Raw genomic sequence first — 19283 nt, 5'->3', positions numbered from 1 at the left:
TAATCGTGTTTTCGTCATTAATGTCTTCTAGCAACTGGAGCTTTGTCAGAGGCTCTACAAGGTTCACTTCCAGCTCCTCCTACTGTTCCAGTCTTACTGCTCGCTCATTGGTCAAGTTCATGCAATCAGCTCTGTGCCCGAGGTGAGCCAAATCGTACTTCATGAGTATGACTTGCAGTCGAACAGAGGAACATGTTGGTTCCTTTATGTCTACGTGAGAGGATTCAGTGTGCAAGTAATCTCTGGTCACAATCAAACAGATTAAATACCAACACCTGCTTGACTGTTGTTGTTCCAGACTTATCAGTGAAACATTAAATGTCCATCAAGTTTGAGGTTTTTTGGGCCAGTGTGATTGATATCAGCTAGAGTAAAATCCCCTTGTGACTTCATCTTTCCTTGTATCATCCAGCTATGCCACTACTTTCCATCTCTGAAGTCTGAGAAAAATTCATACATATCTTCATGGGCAAGAATATGACATTCACCAGGAGAAATCTACTTCATTTAAATGTCTGTGATATACACAGCACGTATCTGTGATATAGCTCCACTTCATTTTAATTTATTTTATATGTGAACATATGCTCTTATAAGTAAATGTATTTTTTTACTAGTTGTTTTAAAATGCTGCTGACCTTAAGAAAAAGCCTTCTACACTGCGGGTGCCCAGTGTTAATCTTGAACATTCATTCTATCGATGTAGATGTTCCTCTGTCCTGACATATGACTCACATACACACTCAGCCACCATCTGTTGTTCTTCCACCTTTTAGCTGCTGAACATGTCTCGAGAGCTCACTGATCTGAAGACCAGCCTGCAGGCAGCAGAGGCAGCCGTAGCCAGCGACTTGGAACACAAGCACTTGGCCCACACTCACTCACATGCCACCCAGGTGGCAGCCATGGTTGTGCCCAACTTCCCCACCTCAGAGGCAGCTGTGCAGGCCATACTAGAGTGCCTTAAGAACCACGAGTTCACCAAAGCCGTGCGCTACATCCAGGAATGCAGGTAATGCAGGCATCCAGTAGTCTGTCCTGGCATTTAATGATTTTATGATTATTTTTTTTTTTCCTCAACATACATGAAAAAATGACCAAAACATGATCACATGAACACACTGTCTCTTTATAGCCACCTATAATAATTATAATAATAACCTAAAATACTTTTCCTTATCCACTCCTTTTTTTTGTGTCCTTTTCAGGAAGCAGTGGCCCAACGGAGTGTTCGGAGGCAGCTCAGAGAGTGAGGTCCAGACGCTGCTCAACGTCTATTTCCGTCACCAGACGCTGGGCCAGACAGGCACAATCGCCCTGGTTGGTTCCCGGCAGGATCTCAGTCTGATCTGCTCCAAGCTGCTGGAGCTCAATGGGGAGATCCGCGAGATGATCCGCCACGCCCAGGGTTACCGGGTCGTCACAACTTACCTCCCCGACTCCAGTGCCTCCGGGACCAGCCTCTGACAGGACTTCAGGAGCCCCCCGCCCCCTCCTTCTCCACCTGTACCCCCTCCATTACTGAAACCATTGACCCTTCCAAAACAACCTCCACATCCCTCTCAGCCTGCTCTTACAGAGGGGGCCCAGCACCCACATACCTGGCCCCTGCCGCCTCCTATGTGTCTGCTGCCCCAGATTCTCAGCTCCAGGCAGATTCCCACTTACCACCCTGCCCAACACTAGAACCTGAATTCAGCCTTTCATTCCTCCCCTCATCCTCATCCACTGATACTTCTTTGCTTGATTTTCCAACCCCCCCCGACTTGTTCTCATCGCATAGCTACTCCAACACAACAGGCCAATCACATTTTACACTGCCACTCACACAAGAGCCAAAGAGACGTAATCGAGATGAGAACACTAGCATTTATTATCCTATCAGAGGGCATATATCACACAGTTCACCACAGTCACATTTGCAACAAACACACAACAAACACCTGATATCATCTCTCACATCCAGCTTGCTCCCGACTGTAGCATCAGCGCCCACCTCGCTCACACACTGTTACACGAATGCATCACCCATTTCTTCCCGGGGCTCTCATCTTCCCCATTTCCCCCGCTCTCCCTACAAACACTCAAGCCCATCCTCGATTCTGCAACTGGGCCGTGACACGGTCTTAACTCACGGCCCTACGCCAACTTCATGTCTTCTCCCTCCCCCACCACCCCCTCCCTGTCCCACTGGCCCAGGAGAGGCTGCAGCTTGGGGTTGTTGTTGCTCTTTCAGTGGTGCTGCTACGCCTTTAACTCGCTACCTGGGGAAGGTGGGACATGCTGCTCTGCCCCTATTAAAAGTAGGGGGGCTCCTGAATACTGAACCATCAGACGTCCAAACCTAAGACTTTAAAATTGCCACAACAGAGGACCTAATGAGCCGAACATCGGAATTTTGTATCTGAAAAGGAGAAAATGACATGCCAGAAATACCTGGAGACTTTAAACATTTAAGGACAGGGACTCATGTTCCCATGTATAATGGGACGTATCTCTGGATACTACAGATTGCTGGCTGCTGATAAGGATGACCTGATGTGATAATATACAAGTGCAAGCTTTGCTTCAAAACTAGATGTTGTGAAATGATGTGCTCCTTGTTTAAGTCCTGCTTGACGGTCATAACTCAGTATCTAATCTGTGCTGCGCCTGAGGACCTGTGAAGGCTTTTAGCTTGAATATCTAACTGGCTTCCCAGAGGAACTAAAGACGTGCTCGACTCTTGCTGCCTCCTTCAGGAAGGATGAAAGAGAGGAAATGACCTGTGACACTACGTAGCATCACTGGAAGAAGTTTCCTCTGTTGCACTAGATGGAGTTTTGTTATACGTTGTTTTGTTTTGTTTTTAATGTTGTAGAAAGGAGATCATGTTGTTTTGTTACTGTGAGAGAAAAAAGGCTGCCACTTTTATTAAGAAGGAAAAGCCAAATGCTGGAGTAATTCTTCTCTCCTGTTGTGTGTACTGTTCTGAGACCTCCTCTGGAGGAAACTGTGCAATGCATGACCCAGTTGAATGCTTTCTACTGTACACTCCTGTCCCGCCCCTTTAGCCTCGCCCAGAAGTCTGACCTCAGACTGACTGAAAGACTCGCTGACAGAGCAGATGCAGAGTTTTCAAGCGTAATTCTTTATGCTATTCTTACCCTATTTATATTCTGTATCAGTGAATCAACTTGTCCTCTGACTACTGTTGTAAACATTGGTAGACGAATCATGCCATTATCTGTGCGTGGCGTACGCTCCTCTGTGGCTAGCTGTAGCATCTTTAGTGAGTGCACACTATATTTCTCACTGTTCCTACACTGTTACATGTTGACTTGGTGTTCACATGCAGAGAAGATGGTGCATGTACACAGTCAAATATTTGCCCGTCTCTATACTGTTAATTGTTACTGTCACACAACCATAGTAGGATATGTTTGTGTGGTTTGTAGTTACCTTCCACATAAGGGAAATGCTGATATTCAGCACTCAATGTAGATGTGCAAAATGAAGCCCACACTACACACTACTGAATTTGAACACGTCGTCGTTGTGACTCTACCTAGGTTCGGTTCTAGCGGTCACTTTGCTGTTGCTGTACAAATGTCTTCTTTTCCTATTTATATCTGATCAGATATGAAACACTTATTTGACTTAGGTTTTATAATGTTTGTTCTCTCAAATCAAACTGCCATGCATGCATTTTCTGTGTACTGTATGGAGTGTTTGAAATATTTATTAACAAAATAATTTTATCTGAAAGGTACGTTTGTGAGAGGTACTAAAGAGAGCCACGAGCTCACGTGGGTATGTTTGTTTTTTTCTGTGTGTGGGAGAATGTGTTTGCATGCCAAACAAGAAGTTGCACATTTTTAAAGCTTTTTAGATGAAGACAGTTTTTTTTTCCACCTTTTAAATACTTTCACAGCCTTTGTGAAGTTGTTTTGAGTTGAAGCTCCATACAAATTGTCGAAGTAAAGAGATACCGTAATTTATGTTGTGATTTGGTGCTTTATAAATGATTGAAAATGATTGTATTTGAGTCAAGCCATAGAAGATGCTGCACCCACTGCATGGGTTATGCCGACGTTTTCCTGGCATAACCCACTTCAGTTCACACCACACACATTTTATCAGTTCTTGCTACTCTAAGAGTCACCAGAGTTCATTGTGTGTCCATCTCACCCTATCCCTAGCACCCTCTTCTGTCACACTAACCCCCTACATGTCCTTCACATCTGTGGTCTTCCTCTTTAATCCAGTATATCCACTCTCCTCTCCTGCACATGTCCAAACCATCTCAGCCTTACTTCTCTCTGTCTCAAACACCCAAGCTGAGCCGACTCTGATGTACACATTTCTAATCATGTTCACCCTGGTCACTCCCAGTGGAAATCTTATCTTCGATTCTGCCACTTCCAGCTCCGACTCCTTTTTGTCAGTGCCACAGTCTCCAAACATAGGTCTCACTACCATCTCGTAAACCTTCCTTTTTATCTTACTGTGTGTCACAAATTGACTGCACTCTCTTCACTATTGCATTGGATGGTTGACCCCAGGTATTTAAAGTCATCTGCCTTCGCTGCTTACAACTTCACCTTTCCACCTGTCTCATTCACTCACATGTATTATGTCTTGCTTCTAGCACATATTTTCAGGAGCTCCCTGTTCTCACTGCAGATCACGGTCATCTGCAAACTGTCCAGAGAGACTCCTGCCTCCAGCAATTTGTCTAGTAGAGCTCTAGTGTTTGCAATACTGCAGCACAAGTAACAAATTACATGTTTGTCTTGTTTAGTTTCAAGCACCCTGTCACTTCATTGTGTGTGTGTGTGTGCACATTAAAAGTAGCTGATATTTTGACCAAAAATAATCCAGTCTGACTGTAGTGCAAACTCAACTTTCAGGAATCTCAACTTTGGAGGTGTAATATTTATTTTCTGAACTTTATTTCTTCATACAAAAATAGATTTCATGTAGGTACCAGGATTAACCCGGGGGGGAAGGGGGGGGGGGGGGGGGGGGGGGGCATTTTTAAAGTTGCCTTGAACCAAAGCAGCCATTCAGCTTCCTGCTGGTTGGAGAATGAGTGATTCTTCAAGTCTGCTACTGGAGGCAGCTTCCATTTGTGGCACGAGTTACATGTCAACCTTACTGGCATAACCTCAGGCCTTTCGTGGCTGATGCCATCAGATGTACGTGGCGATGGTCATGCCGGGCAACTCAGACGATGTATTTGAAGCTGTAGGTGGCATCACAGGACAGCCTCATTCCCTTGCAGCGACAACACAGGTCCTGACGGTGAGGCTTCTTCATGTTAATGTGCCTCTGCTTCTTCTCGCAGATGCAGCATGTCTGAGAGCAACCCTGAGAGGGGAAAAGACTGAAGTCAGTGGAAGAAACGGCATGCACACACACTTTTCACATCCCTGTGGAAGGAATGCCATAGTGAGACTGAACGTGCCTTCAAAATATGATCCAGTTTATTTAAATGCCACATACAGGAAAAAATAAAGTTAGTTAGTGATGTTGCTTTACAGCAAGAGGGTTTTGGGTTTGAATCCGCCAGCTGGCCTTTGTGCTTGGATTTTGCATGTTCTCACCAGACACTTCTCACCGTCCTACAACATTAACGTTAGGCTGACTGGCAATTCTAAAGTGGCCGTTGGTGTAAATGTGAATAGCTGTCACTTTGTAAGGCCTGTGAGGGAATTGGACAAGCTGTTACAAAAATGCATCGGCTACTTGAAATTGTGCATTCCCAGTTTGTTTCAGTCATCTAGGACTTCAAAAGGCCCCCAGATTGCACAGTACCACAATTCCAACAAACGACACTATGACATGTTATGAAGCGCTGCTTAATCCAAGTGTTCAAACTGTCTTTCATCAGATTTCTTCAAAAACAAGTTCACGTACCTTGCACAGGATAGATTCCACTCTGTAGGGGTTAAACCCCACCTGACACTTCCGGCAGAGCTGCTTGTAGTACACCTGCCGGAGCAGTTACTTTGAATTAGTAATATGAACGCAGAGATTTGATTGTGCAAGTAGGTTACCACCAACCTTACTGGTTCCAGAGATGCACCATACATAAGCACTCTCCCACCGAATGTTGCACTTTTTGCAGTGGAAAAACCCATACCTCTGCTCCAAGAACTAAAAAAAAAAAAAAAAAAAAAAAAGCAAATTTTCAGGAGTCAAGTACACAAAATCTTCACTTGCAGTTTCGTCCAAGTTAAGTTCTCCTACATGCCGTATTAACTGAAAACATTTACACAGTAATTAAACATGGAAAGCAGGGGGGAAATAATGGTGCTTATGCTTTAACTGGTTTGGCATTGCTTTTTTATATAAACATTTTTGGATAGTTAATTTTTAACACTGTCCTTTAATTTTTTTTTTGGAGAGTTTCTTTTTTTTTAAGTCAGTTTTAGCACATGTAGATCTGCTATTATGTTTTACTCTTCTTAAATGAAATGAACTGAACATTTAAAGATGTGCGGCATTTTAAGGCCTTTATGCCGACTCCTCCGTGTCCTTATTAACCCCTTTAGGCACAATACAGGAATTTTGGAGTGGAAAAAAAAATTGCCTACATAATCTTTAGGAAGGACATGTCATTTTTTTTGCAGTACAACATATAACTATAGAAAGAACAAAGCGGTTTGACTACTAGCTCACCATTAATATGAAAAAATATTTTCTAGACCTTGAGCTGAGTTTAGAGTTCCTGTATTGAGCTCGTTTTAATTTTTTTTTTTTAAGTTTTAAATGAGACATTTAAAGAGGCCTGTATAGCGCAGTTTTGCAGATTAACAGATCTATATTTCCACATGGATATTCTCTTTTAAATGAGTAACAATTATTAAGTTATAGTTTGAGGGCGTAAACCACAGAAAACAGCGGATTTTTTTGCAGCAGCAGTTATATCACGGTGGGGGGGCTACAGGGGTTGCTCATTGCCTTCTGCCGCACTCATCCACCTGGAAGTTGGAGCCCTTTGAAGACCGATGGAAAGCGGTCTTGGAGTCCTCTACGGCTTCGTCGTCACTTTGAGACTTGGCCTGTTCGGTGGCTTCACCTTCTTCTCCACCAGCAGCGCAGTCTTCGAGTTTCTTTAGGAAGAGCCTGCGGTCAAACACCGGTGAATAGATGGATACGGGCCTCAGGAAGCGCAGGTTGCTCATCGGCGGCGTGTGGAGCTGCGCTTCCGGACTCCTGGGGGGCTTGGAGGGGGCAGGGTGTTCGTCGCAGGACAGCGTTTTGGGGCCCAGTGAGCACTGGATGATTTTATCCACCCTGGCGTTCACTTGCACACCGCACTCTTTGGTGTTTGCCTTCTTGAGTGGAGGGGGTAAACCGGGGTTGACTTGGGACAGGATAGTCTTGTAGAGCTCCAGGTAATTGAGGCCCTGGGGGGTCATGAAGCGACCATCTCGCTTGCCCCAGTTGCTGACCTGCGCCGGGAGTGCGCAGACGGGGTTACCGTACACACTGTATGGTGGAAACGTGGACAGGAACCCCTCCATCCCGGAGCCATGAAACCAGTCCAACTTCTTCCTCCTTGGATTTATTAGCCTACGCTTACCTGCGCATAGCAGTGATTAGTTAATTGAGAACAGCGGTGTGCAGGCTCTGACCGACCTGACAAAAATATCTGATACTGTGTTCTCCAGTATTCATTAATAATAAGTCAGTGGCTACCATAGAAATAGTAGTCTCCGCACTGTAGTTGTACATTTTTGGGGTCATCTTTAATAATTAAGCTATGTTAAAAATCGTTAGGAAAAAAAAACCCATCAGCAGCAGAAAACCCCTGCTGAAATAAGGCGCTCTCCCTTCATTTGATCCGAAATGTTATATTGGAGCTCCCCCTATAGCTCATGCTGGCCAGAGGCCCATCAAAGAAAGACAAAGCAAGCAGGTGATCTATGAGGCATGCAGAGTTACACCTATATTTCTTCCTTTCTTTTATTTCTTTTAGTTTAACGTTATGTGAACCAGCTTGGCTGTGTAGTTACAATAATCTTTCAGTAAGGTCGATAAATTCAGCAGAAAGGTTCCGAAAATTTAAAAGACCAACGTGTGTCAGAAGTATCTAAAATGGGAATGAGTAGGTTAGCACACAAAGAAAATTGGGAAATAAATGCCTCTGGATTATCCCCAAAATGTGTGTGTTTTTTTGTTTTGTTTTTTAATGGCTGTATGAATAAATGCATTTTAACAGTAGGGGCACCTGTAAAACGCCAGAAGCGTTATTCGAAAGTTGATTTATTTTTTTTAAATATATAGTTATTAAGAAACGTGAATGTACCATTACAGTCATATTTATGAGATCATTTTCACCCCCCACCCACCCTTTAGTTGAATCACGGGTTGCTGGTGAGTTCAGGCTCTGTCGGAATACTGACTTTTCCATTTGAAATGCTAAGAAGAGAACAAAGCTGTAAAGAGGAATAAAATAGATAATTAAAAGTCTTTTTTACATTTATTTTCATAGCTGGGATTCAATCAGTGGGAACTGCATATGGAAACTAATGTTGTATTTGGCTGGGTTTATGTGCTTTTATAAACCTCTGCTAAACAAAAATCGGCTGTAGAGTCCTTGAGTGTGTTTTTTCATGCTAATTACCTGCTCTTTGTTTTACAGTAAGCTTCGCAACGATTGTTAAATATACTATAGCAACTGTCTATTATGCAAATATGCGTTTAGATATTCAAAATCGTTTGAAAAAAATATATATCACAAGTGAAAAGATGGTCCGCGCATCATCACGTGAAGGGATCATCAGAAGTACCCGGATTTGCTCTATAGGTGGCGCTACGCACCCATCGATGGTTTGTACCCACGGGCACTGAATCTATACATATTGGCGCCATTTTGGAGCTAGGAGGGGGAAGAGAGCTGCAGAGGAGGACACGATTTATCACAGTTCACCGTAACAGGTAAGAAAATGCACAAAGAAGCGAATCATTTTAATTAAAAAGCAGCGATATTTTCGGGCGTTGTTGCCGAAGAGCCCGTGCGATCCGGGATGTATCCGCGGAGCAGTCCGGTTTCCAGCGCTAAAAAAGGCGGAGCGCAGCCCGCCTCGTTCGCCTGTGTTCTCGGGAGCCTTGTCCGATTCACAGCGCTGGTTGACCTGGTCCTGCGGCGTAAAAAAAAAAAAAATGAAAAAATAGGAAAGGTTAGCTAGTAAAATACCAGTCTCCTGGTTCGGCTCCCTGCAGCATGAAGAAACACCAGGGGTCGACTCGGTTGTGTGAGCGGGGTCGGGGTATTGATACGGGCATAACGGTAGTTAGCCGGTGTGTTTTGTTCGGCGCAGCGTTACACTCAGTCCGCCCTCTGTCACTGAGATTGCTCTGCTGCTAACGCTAGCTCAAGCACGCTAGTCGCTAGCGTGGATACCAGCGAGCTAACAGCAGCTAGATAGATTAGCCACAGTCAACATAACAGCAACAAGACAGCCTGGCTGTACCGTAGTGCCTGGCCTGGGCACGCTGCTGTACCAATAACAATACCCTCTATTCATAAACTGCTTCTTGTCTTGTCTGATAGCTCACCCGCGTGAAATTGGCGTTGAGAATTACAATTTTAGGCTAGCTGTAGTAGTAATCGCGTAATATTTTCGTTGTGACGCTCATTAGATTATCAATACGAGGGGTATTGCTTTAAAAAAAATTGCAGCAATCTTGTTGCGGTGATTGTGTGTTTAATGCTCGCCTCGGATGAATTATTGATAACATCTCTAGATTTTACGGACTTTTCCTTAAAGAGTTTGCGCACACTTAAAAATTAGCAAATCAACGAGATAACTTTTTTTGAGGGGGAAAAGTGGTGTTTGGGTAATCAGTTTAATGAGGAAATACTTATTTATGTTTATAGGAAAGTTGTTTGCAGAGCGCTGCAGTGCATTTGATGTGGCAGCTATCAGCCTATGATGATGATGATTATTATTATTTATTTAATAAATCGCGTCACCATCAACAGCGCGGTTTGCTCAGCGGATTAGAGGCTGTAAGAAGAAGAAATATCTGATTACATGGCCATGTAATGCTGGTTTAGATATGTTTCATTTGGATTTGTCTTTATGCAACGCGCGCACACAAATCCTGTTCAAAATAACACAACTAAAAGCCCAAATTGGATTTTAATGTATTCAGTCTCGGTGTGAATTGCAAATAAAATAAGGCTACAGGCAGAACTCATTTATCAGGAACCACTTTGCAGTTCTTCAAGAGATCATTTGGCCCCATTTAAGAATCGAATACAGGCTGCACTCCTTTAAACATTAACTCAATTGCAAACTAAGCGAACTTATATTTAGGAAAGCTCCTCCTCTACAAAACCAAAATTAACATTTTTTGTTTGATGGTTGCCTTGCGGTGAATGGACACAGAGGAGCAGTGATGTCTGTGCTGCCTGATGCCCGTAGACATGTGATCCAGCCTTCACTTGTCCATTTAATTTCATCCCAGGAAAAAACTCAACTCCTTGGCAGCACTTCCCTTCTTCAGTCAGTTTCCATCACTTTGTTTTTGTGTGAGTGCCCATACGGAGGTCGGTGAGTTTGCCCTTAAAGCCAGCCGGTGTCCAGTTCCCTCTGTGTTTGCTGACATTTACCCTCGTCCCAGTGATCACCCACGAGGGTTAAAATCAAGGCTCTCTCTGTCAGGGTTCGGATTAGGCTCGAAGAATGCCTTTAAGTTTTAAAATTTATGCTGGCAGCTACGTTTAAAGGGCTAAAGTGGGAGGAGCAGAAGCAACCGATGGGGAAAACTCGGTGGGGACATAAATGTGTTTTGACTGTGATAAACCAGTAATAAGTTGAAAGTAGCTCATGTTCAGAGGTTGTGTATGGACAGCTTGGCCCTTTGTGATTATTTAGTGCTGGCTCCCTGGTGGATGGTACCCACACAGACTTCCCACGTTGAGAAATAATCTACTATGATTGGCTGCCAGAGCTCAACTGTGTATCAGTGTGGTAGAGTGAGGAGAGGGATGGACTCAAATTTGGCAGCAGCTGTGAGGTGGAAAAGAAGGTCAGAATCAAGCAATTTGGCAGCTTGCCAGTGTCCAGTGTGTCTGTGTTTGGCCCTGCATGTGTGTGTGTTTGTAAAAGCTTAAGTGCAGCTACAGAAAATTGTTTGGTTGTGATTCATAACTTGTTTTTGGAGTCTGGTCTCTAAATCAATTGCTTTTGTCAGACCCACTGACTGGGACTACTTCATAAAACCAATTTTTCTTCTGGGTTAAAAGCAGCAGAAATTGAAAGCGCAAACAGGTCAGTACTGAGAGAAGAAAAGAATCTTTTCATTTATTTTCATTGCCTTTTATAACCGCATATATGCAGTGGTGGTTGTTATTGTTATGTAGTTGCATTGAATGAAAAAAAAAATATGTCCAACAGCCATAAATGGTGAGTTTGTTTCAAATTTCAGATTTTTTTTTTTTTCATCCTAACAAGTGTAAGCAGGTAAGACTGCAACCAAGTAAAATACGACTGAATTTACTGCTTCCTGCTCTGAGAGGACTTCGGATCAGACAGTCTAATATATAGCTCATCAGGGAAGTGGAGGTAAACAGCTGACCGTGAGTGATCTTGATTTGGCATATCATATACTTTCCAAAGGAATTGTACAAAGGTGCTATGTGTTACATTTTGAAAGTTCAGAAAACGGGCTACTGCAATTTGTGAGTTGAGCGTTTAGCGTTGAGGTGATATGATGGCTTTATATGGAGAGATCCATATAAACCGTTGGATTGCAATAACTTAAGATTCTCTGAGAGTTGTCCGTCACAGTGGATGTGATACAACCACTGGTTGGGAGGGGGAATGATGTGTATTCCCCAGCTTGTTGGCAAGTAATTTGTTTGCTGCCTGTCGCTAGGTGAAAATGGTCACTAAAAGCCTTTATGTGATGCCAACTTTTCTGCAAACACGTGCTATTTGCTAGTCATTTAAAAATAAAAATTGCATTCACGTTAATATGCATTGTTTAGTTGATATTGTGATGGTCATGTTAATGTTAAAAATACATTTGATTAGTTTCAAACTCATATTTTTATGGGTCCTTTTTTTTAATTGTGAGAAGAGACAACAAGGTGATGTTAACAGGTGGGCAGCCTTGAACAGGTATGGTAAGATTGAAATAATCGTTGACTAAATGATAAAATAATTGACAGATTATTTGACTACCAAAATAAACTTTGGTTGCAGCCCTACAGTCAACATGTTTCAAAAAGCACTGCTTTTACTGTGAAGGAAAACTCTCACTTTCTGGTTTGTGTTGCACTTCTCACATTTTTACTGCTGCTAGGAGAGTAGCTTGTATATGTTTGCAGACAGGCTAGCATGTTTCATTCAATCTATAAGTAACCATGGCAATCTGCCATCAACCAAAGCAATCACAAGGAGGTTTCATGGAAACTTGATTTTTTTATTTTAATTTTTTTTTACCTTCATGACCAGTGGTTGCTAGGTGGTTGCAGACTGGTCTCTAGTCCTGTATCACAGTGGCTTTATTCACCTGACGCTACACTGTCACAAATCCAAAATGGTGGACAAGTTATCGTCACATGACTGCAAAGCCTCAGTTGAAAGCATGGTGAGTTGTTGGGCCTAAAGCAACCTCATACTGGGTCTGAAGTGTGTCTCACCTGTTTTCACATTTTGCATATGTTTGTGTGTTCTGATGGCAGATTTGGTCTTGAAATGGCTGCAGTAGCAGGAACTAGCACAAAGATGGTTTTTAAGTACTTTGGTTGGTGTCCATGTCTGTTTGTCTATGGACAGATTTTTATCAACAGGATAGTAACACAATGTGGAATTTGAAGATGTGAAAGTCTTCAGGTGTGTGGCTGATTAAAATAGAAGTCCAAGGTGATTTGTGTGATCTGACCTATGTGGCCTCTTTTCCACTAGTACTTAGTCAGCGTGACTCGACTCAACTGGACACAGTCTTGTTTTGTTTCCATTACAATTGTGTAGCACCTCAATGTGGGTGGAGTCAATATAGCAACACGGGCAGAAGTCACTTGACGTAATTTGTATGTGACTCAAACGGGGCCAGTAGCTCTGAGACCTCCTGATACACTTTCTCATTTCTTGTCTGCCACCAAGCACAGAAACATCTGCACCTCACTGTTGGACAGTTGGACCGTGTTAGGTTTGTGTCTCCATTTCCCTTGCTGTCGGATTTTAAAAATGGCGCATTTGATTCTAGTGATGGAATCGCTCTCATGACTCAGCTAGTCACAACACTCCCTGGCCAGTCGGTGGCATGATGTTCTTTACTGTCACATTTTTGGATCGCTTGGAACCACGGCTGAGTGGGTACTAAAAAAGAACCTGGTACAAGGACCTAATGGAAAACCCTACTAGTCGAGTTAAGTCAAACTGTGTAGGTACTAATGGAAACACGGCATGTGAGTACTGAATACTCATGCTGTCAGGTAATATTAATGACTTCTAAGTGCACATGACTTATTTGCTATCTTAACATATCCTGGCCAGATCAGCGGCCTGTACTATGACGCAAGAGTTGGGCTTGTCTGGGTAACTTCAGGGTTTGAGCCTGAGTTTTCAGTATTACTAGGATAGTTCTCTTTTTATTCGGGTACATTGCCATGGTAACTTAGGCTGCAGATTTAACCTGCTCCTGAGTAGGTTAAAGGTTAAAAAACAAAACAAAACACTGCCTACTGACCAGTCAGTTCTCTGGAAATAGCATCCCCTTCCTGGAATATCACTTGGAACTGTGTGGACAGATAGTAAGAGGTGCTAATTTATTTATTTTATTTTTTTTAAGTGTCTAAAGTCTTTGCTTTTCCCTGATGAGCATCAGTAAGAAACAGCTATGTTCCTTTTTTTCCTCTGTTGATTGACATTGAGTTGGTAAGCAATTATTGTGACTGTTTAAGGATTCATTATGGTTGCACACAAACAGTAAAGTCACCATTTACACTGCTGAGGGCACCCCACACTCACTGCGGTGTTCTCTTGAACGATAGGTGTTATCACTCAAACAACCTGCAGGCAACACATTTCAGCACTGCTGGTATTTGTTTAGACTCTTTTGCTTCAGTTGATCTTTCAGAGTTAACTTCAATAGTTACTTCCTCCAAACCAGCAACATGTTTATTAGATCCCATTCCTACTAGACTGTTCAAAGAAGTATTTTCAATTATTGATACTTCAATCTTAAAAATGATCAGTCTGTCTTTATTAGTTGGCTATGTATCACAGGCCTTCAAGGTGGCTGTAAATAAACTGCTTCTTTAAAAGCCATCACTTGACCCAGCTGTCTTAGCTAATTATAGGCCAATCTCCAACCTTCCTTTTCTCTCAAAGATTCTTGAATGAGTAGTTGTAAAACAGCTAACTGAGGAATGGTTTATTTGAAGAGTTTCAGTCAGGTTTCAGAATTCATTACAGTACAGAAACAGCATTAGTGAAGGTTACAAATGATCTTCTTACAGCCTCTGACAGTGGACTTATCTCTGTGCTTGTCCTGTTGGACCTCAGTGCAGCTTTTGATACTGTTGACCATAACATTTTTGTTACAGAAATTAGAGCATACTATAGGTATTAAAGGTACTGCACTGCAGTGGTTTGAATCATATTTATCTAATAGGCTCCAATTTGCTCATGTAAATGGGGAGTCTTCTTCACACACTAAGGTTAATTATGGAGTTCCACGGGGCTCTGTGCTAGGACCAATTTTATTTACATTATTGTTATGCAGATGATACTCAGCTTTATCCATCCATGAAGCCAGATGACGCACATTAATTAGTTAAACTGCAGGAATGTCTTAAAGACATTAAGGCCTGAATGACCTCTAATTTCCTGCTTCTAAATTCAGATAAAACTGAAATTCTTGTTCTCGGCCCCACAAATCTTAGAAATATGGTGTCTAATCACATACTTACTCTGGATGGCATTACTTTGGCCTCCAGTAACACTGTGAGAAATCTTGGAGTCATTTTTGACCAGGATGTGTCCTTCAATGCACATATTAAACAAATATGTAGGACTGCTTATTTACATTTGCGCAATATTTCTAAAATTAGAAACATCCTTTCTCAGACTGATGCTGAAAAGCTCATTCATGCATTTATTACTTCTAGGCTGGATTATTGTAATTCATTATTATCAGGCTGTCCTAAAAGCTCCCTGAAAAGCCTTCAGCTGATCCAAAATGCTGCAGCTAGAGTACTGACAGGGACTAGAAAGAGAGAGCAGATTTCTCCCATATTGGCTTCTCTTCATTGGCTCCCTGTTAAATCTAGAATAGAATTTAAAATCCTTCTCCTCACATACAAGGTCTTGAATAATCAGGCCCCATCTTATCTCAAAGACCTCATAGTACCATATCACCCCAATAGAGCGCTTCGCTCTCAGACTGCTGGCTTACTTGTGGTTCCTAGGATACTTAAGAGTAGAATGGGAGGCAGAGCCTTCAGCTTTCAGGCGCCTCTTCTGTGGAACCAGCTCCCAGCTTGGATTCGGGAGACAGACACCCTCTCTATTTTTAAGATTAGGATTAAAACTTTCCTTTTTGATCAAGCTTATAGTTAGGGCTGGATCAGGTGACCTTGAACCATACCTTAGTTATGCTGCTATAGGCCTAGGCTGCTGAGGGGTTCCCATAATACACTGTTTCTTTTCATTTACCTTATTTACTTTGTTTGTACTACACTAAATTACATTTAAATTACATTAATAATAATTAATGTATTTAATCATTAATTGTTATTAATCTCTGGCTCTTTTCCACAGCATGTCTTTTGTTCTGTCTCTCTCCCCTCAGCCCAACCGGTCGCGGCAGATGACTGCCCCTCCCTGAGTCTGGTTCTGCCGGAAGTTTCTTCCTGTTAAAAGGGAGTTTTTCCTTCCCGCTGTTGCCAAATGCTTGCTCATAGGGTGTCGTTTTGACTGTTGGGTTTTCTCTGTAGGGTCTTTACACACAATGCAAAGCACCTTGAGGCGACTGTTTGTTGTGATTTGGCGCTATATAAATAAAATTGAATTGAATATGTCATTGAAATGGTGCTTAAAAACTGACACAGTTGTACACTACTGTCTTCAACCTGGCCATGCCACACATGCAAGGTTATAAAAATTGAAAGGTGTACAACTGGCTGAAATGACACCAAAGTGCATCTTTTGCCACTGGATGTGACTGCAGTGGGTATAATGGGGCCCTATAGTACAGGCCCCAGAAGCTCCAAAGTATTGAGTAGTCTCCAGAGTGTGATAGTCGTCAGACTAGTGACAGTGGGTTTCCAGATGGCAGCTGGAGTTGCTTAGTTCTGGGTCTGCATGTATCTTGAATAGAGAGACTCTTGGAGTATTTATACTAGGTGATTCATACTGTACCCGAGCATGTTTCACCTTCAAAGTCCAGTTTATTTGACTAGCGATTGCTGCAAACCATGCCGTGGCCTGCTTGGAGAGGTGGACCTTGGCGCAGTACACATGTGGTGTGCTCTCTAACTGCCCCAAGGATAGAACTCCAAAGCTTCCTCAGGATCAGCTGCCTCCCTGAACGTTGCATCATTGTGCTTTGCAAGAGCGCTTTCCATTAATGTGTGCACATGAAAGTGACTGAGTGAGTGAGTGTGAGGAGTTTTTGTGCTGAGACAAACTGAAGCATACCTGGGCCCAAATCCTTAGGCACAGTGCGAGTGTGGACGGGGGCTGCAACGTAATCACATCCCCAAGTAGGCAGGGCTGCAGCAATTCTTTGACATAATCGATGACATCAACAACAAAAATTAGTTGACGTGGAATTTTAATGGCGACACATCATATTCTAAAACCACGTGATTTTGTAACTGCAATACACTACAGGAAAATATGGGGGCAGTATTGCCTCCATTGTTTGCCAATAACTACTAATGAAAAAGAATTAGTTACTTATGTTTTAGAGCGCTAGTGTGTCGCGTTGATGCCCCGTTAATGTTTGTACAGTAATGTTTCTGTTAGTTTACCTGCTGGAAACAAGGGCTCATAGCTGATGTTTGCTAAGTGGCACCATTTCAGTTGTGTTAGCTAATGAGTGAAGGACAATAGGAGCAGCTATGTTATAAGATACATGAGAGTCCATGTAGATTTTTATTTTATTTTATTTTTTTGGGAGATTGCATGAACTCATCCACAGAGATGAACAGCTAATAGCTGATGATCACAGCCAGCAGTGAAGTCCTCACGAGCTGCATCTTGCCCTCATGGCAGTGAAATATCATGCTAGGACATTTAACCATTGTGCATGGTGATGTTGATACTTTTAACTGTGTGCTTTCTTTATATGAATCACAAAGATTACCTTATTTAATTAGCCATTTGATTACATTATTGATTATGTGCGGTTTCTGGTTATAAACATAATAGTGATTCAGAGTTCTAGCCAGGAGGACCCCCGCCCTTGGCCTCCTAGATCGCTGTGATGAATTGATTTTAAATAACTAAAGTTATGAGGCAATATTCATATGTACTGTATATTAATCCTAATTATGTATAAAAGACATAACGGCCTATCAGAGTTATCTGGAGTCAGAGGAAGCATCTTCAAATTGCTTGTTTTGTTGTTTGGGCCAACAGATGAAACTCCAAAATACGACTCTTTGAATACCGGCTCCTTTAGTGAAAGTTTGCATATCTTAATAAATAAATCCAAATTGCTCCCCATGGCATGTAATCAACTATTAACCATCTTGTTATCCTGAGGAGATTTTCTGTTCTGGTGGTTCTCGATGAATTGAGGGAAATTCACTTTGGCGGAGTGCAGACATTCACATTAATCTGCTTCAGCCATGAAATATTTTTACATGTCTGCATCGTTGGCTACACAGTCTGTTTTTTTTTTTCTACAAAGTTATGTTAACAGTTAGGAAATAGACCAAGGCATGAGTCTGAAGAAAATTACTGTTTTGGTTAATAGCAGTATTTCTGAGCTGTGACTGAGGCACGCTGCCATGTCTTGGATTGTAGTTTCTAATATCAGGGTTCTGATGCAGTCCAACCAGACAGCTCACCGGGCCTAAACATGGTGCAAAAACTACAAATGTTAAGTTAGTTAATTTCAGCCTGTTGTTGCCTTTAAGCCAGAACATGTTTTTTTTTTAAAAAACAGCATACAAAGATTATAAAGAACAAGGCAGTCGTCATGACTTATCCTTATGTTTACTAATTAGAGTAAGCTAAATAATTCACTGCAATATGTGAAAAGAAAAAAATAAACTTTCTCTTTAGCAATTAGTGTTGTAGCAGAGGCTACAACAACAAGAATTGAGCGTCATAAAATGCCCAGAGGGGTGTACTACAAAGCTCAATTAATGGGTCAGCGAGTATTTCGAGCTCAAAGTTCGAAGCCTGCCACATTTTAACTGATAGTTAAAATCAGGTTTAACAGGTGGTGGGCGTTACCTTTTATTAAACAGGGCAGTGAGGAGGAGACCGGGAAGTAGAGCGAGCATGCAGTCGAGTCGAACCTGGGCTGCTGCATCTCTTAGTCACAGGAACGTACACGCATTCAGCTGGTTATGCTTGATCCTAAATTTTATTTATTTTACACTGCTGAAATGCACAGCATTGCACAAAATTAAATTACCAAAATCTAATTTGATTTCCATCTTCTCTGTTATTAAGCTATGGCCCAGAGTTGGCCCTGAATCCATTGATGTTTAAATGTATTCATTTTAAAGTCTAAAAACACCGAGTGGAAAAATACAGATCTCGTGTGGTGAATTCACAAGATTAACTTTTTTTTTTTTTTTTTTTGCAGCTTTGCTCTCTTTATGTATTTGCAGCACCACTGTTGGCTTTTGCAGTTATATTTTTTGATTTATCTGTCACATGTTCATCTGATAATGTCTCTGACTGAAGCATGCCGCACTCAATTAATCCATTTTGTACAGAAGAAGAGTTAAATCATGCCTCTTTTATTTGAGCACACCATGGAGCCTGAAGAAATCCTGGCTTAATAAATAAAGCTGATAACCACTGCTGTGATACCTGTTATCTCTGACTGTGGTTTTGTTGAGCCAGCTAACAGAAAGAAAGCCTAACTGTGTCAAAACCATTTCATAGTACATCGCTCAGCTCACTGAAAATTTGTATATTCACAAATTGTAAGTCAGGCTTTAGTTTGTCTGACAAGTGGGACTTTAGGTGAAAAATAAACACAAAAACACATTTCTGCTTTTTAAAAAATTTTATTTCATTAATGGACAAAAAAGCCATAGCAGCTTGTTTAGTAGCCGTGGCCTAAGAGCCACATAAAGTGTA

General features: G+C 41.9%; 3 protein-coding genes across 4 annotated transcripts in view; 2 read left to right on the top strand and 1 right to left on the bottom strand.

Annotated features, from left to right (window-relative positions):
* fryb (furry homolog b (Drosophila)) overlaps positions 1 to 2132 on the top strand; it is a 40978-nt gene extending 38846 nt beyond the window's left edge. For both annotated transcript variants that reach the window (XM_030745869.1, XM_030745868.1), the window contains exons 65-67: positions 32 to 142; positions 777 to 1012; positions 1209 to 2132. In XM_030745869.1, the coding sequence (XP_030601729.1) occupies positions 32 to 142; positions 777 to 1012; positions 1209 to 1467 (606 nt within the window). In that variant the 3' untranslated portion in view covers positions 1468 to 2132. The remainder of the gene's footprint in view (positions 1 to 31; positions 143 to 776; positions 1013 to 1208) is intronic.
* Positions 2133 to 5001: 2869 nt separating this feature from the next.
* Positions 5002 to 7517, bottom strand: zar1l (zygote arrest 1-like). Its single transcript, XM_030745834.1, has 4 exons — positions 6969 to 7517; positions 6049 to 6141; positions 5902 to 5976; positions 5002 to 5352 (listed from the first exon to the last, which is right to left on the bottom strand). Exons 1-4 carry the CDS (start codon positions 7512 to 7514, stop codon positions 5209 to 5211), a joined length of 858 nt encoding a protein of 285 aa, XP_030601694.1. The 5' UTR covers positions 7515 to 7517; the 3' UTR covers positions 5002 to 5208.
* A 1299-nt stretch (positions 7518 to 8816) lies between these two features.
* Positions 8817 to 19283, top strand: part of pds5b (PDS5 cohesin associated factor B) — a 37476-nt gene continuing 27009 nt past the window's right edge. The window contains exon 1 of the mRNA XM_030745830.1: positions 8817 to 8931. The gene's annotated coding sequence lies outside the window, so the exon portion shown is untranslated. The remainder of the gene's footprint in view (positions 8932 to 19283) is intronic.

The sequence above is a fragment of the Archocentrus centrarchus genome, chromosome 14 (genome assembly GCF_007364275.1).
Source record: "Archocentrus centrarchus isolate MPI-CPG fArcCen1 chromosome 14, fArcCen1, whole genome shotgun sequence".
Taxonomy (NCBI): Eukaryota; Metazoa; Chordata; class Actinopteri; order Cichliformes; family Cichlidae; genus Archocentrus; species Archocentrus centrarchus.
The sequence above is the reverse complement of the archived record's forward strand: the minus strand, read 5'-3'. Positions and strand labels throughout refer to the sequence as shown.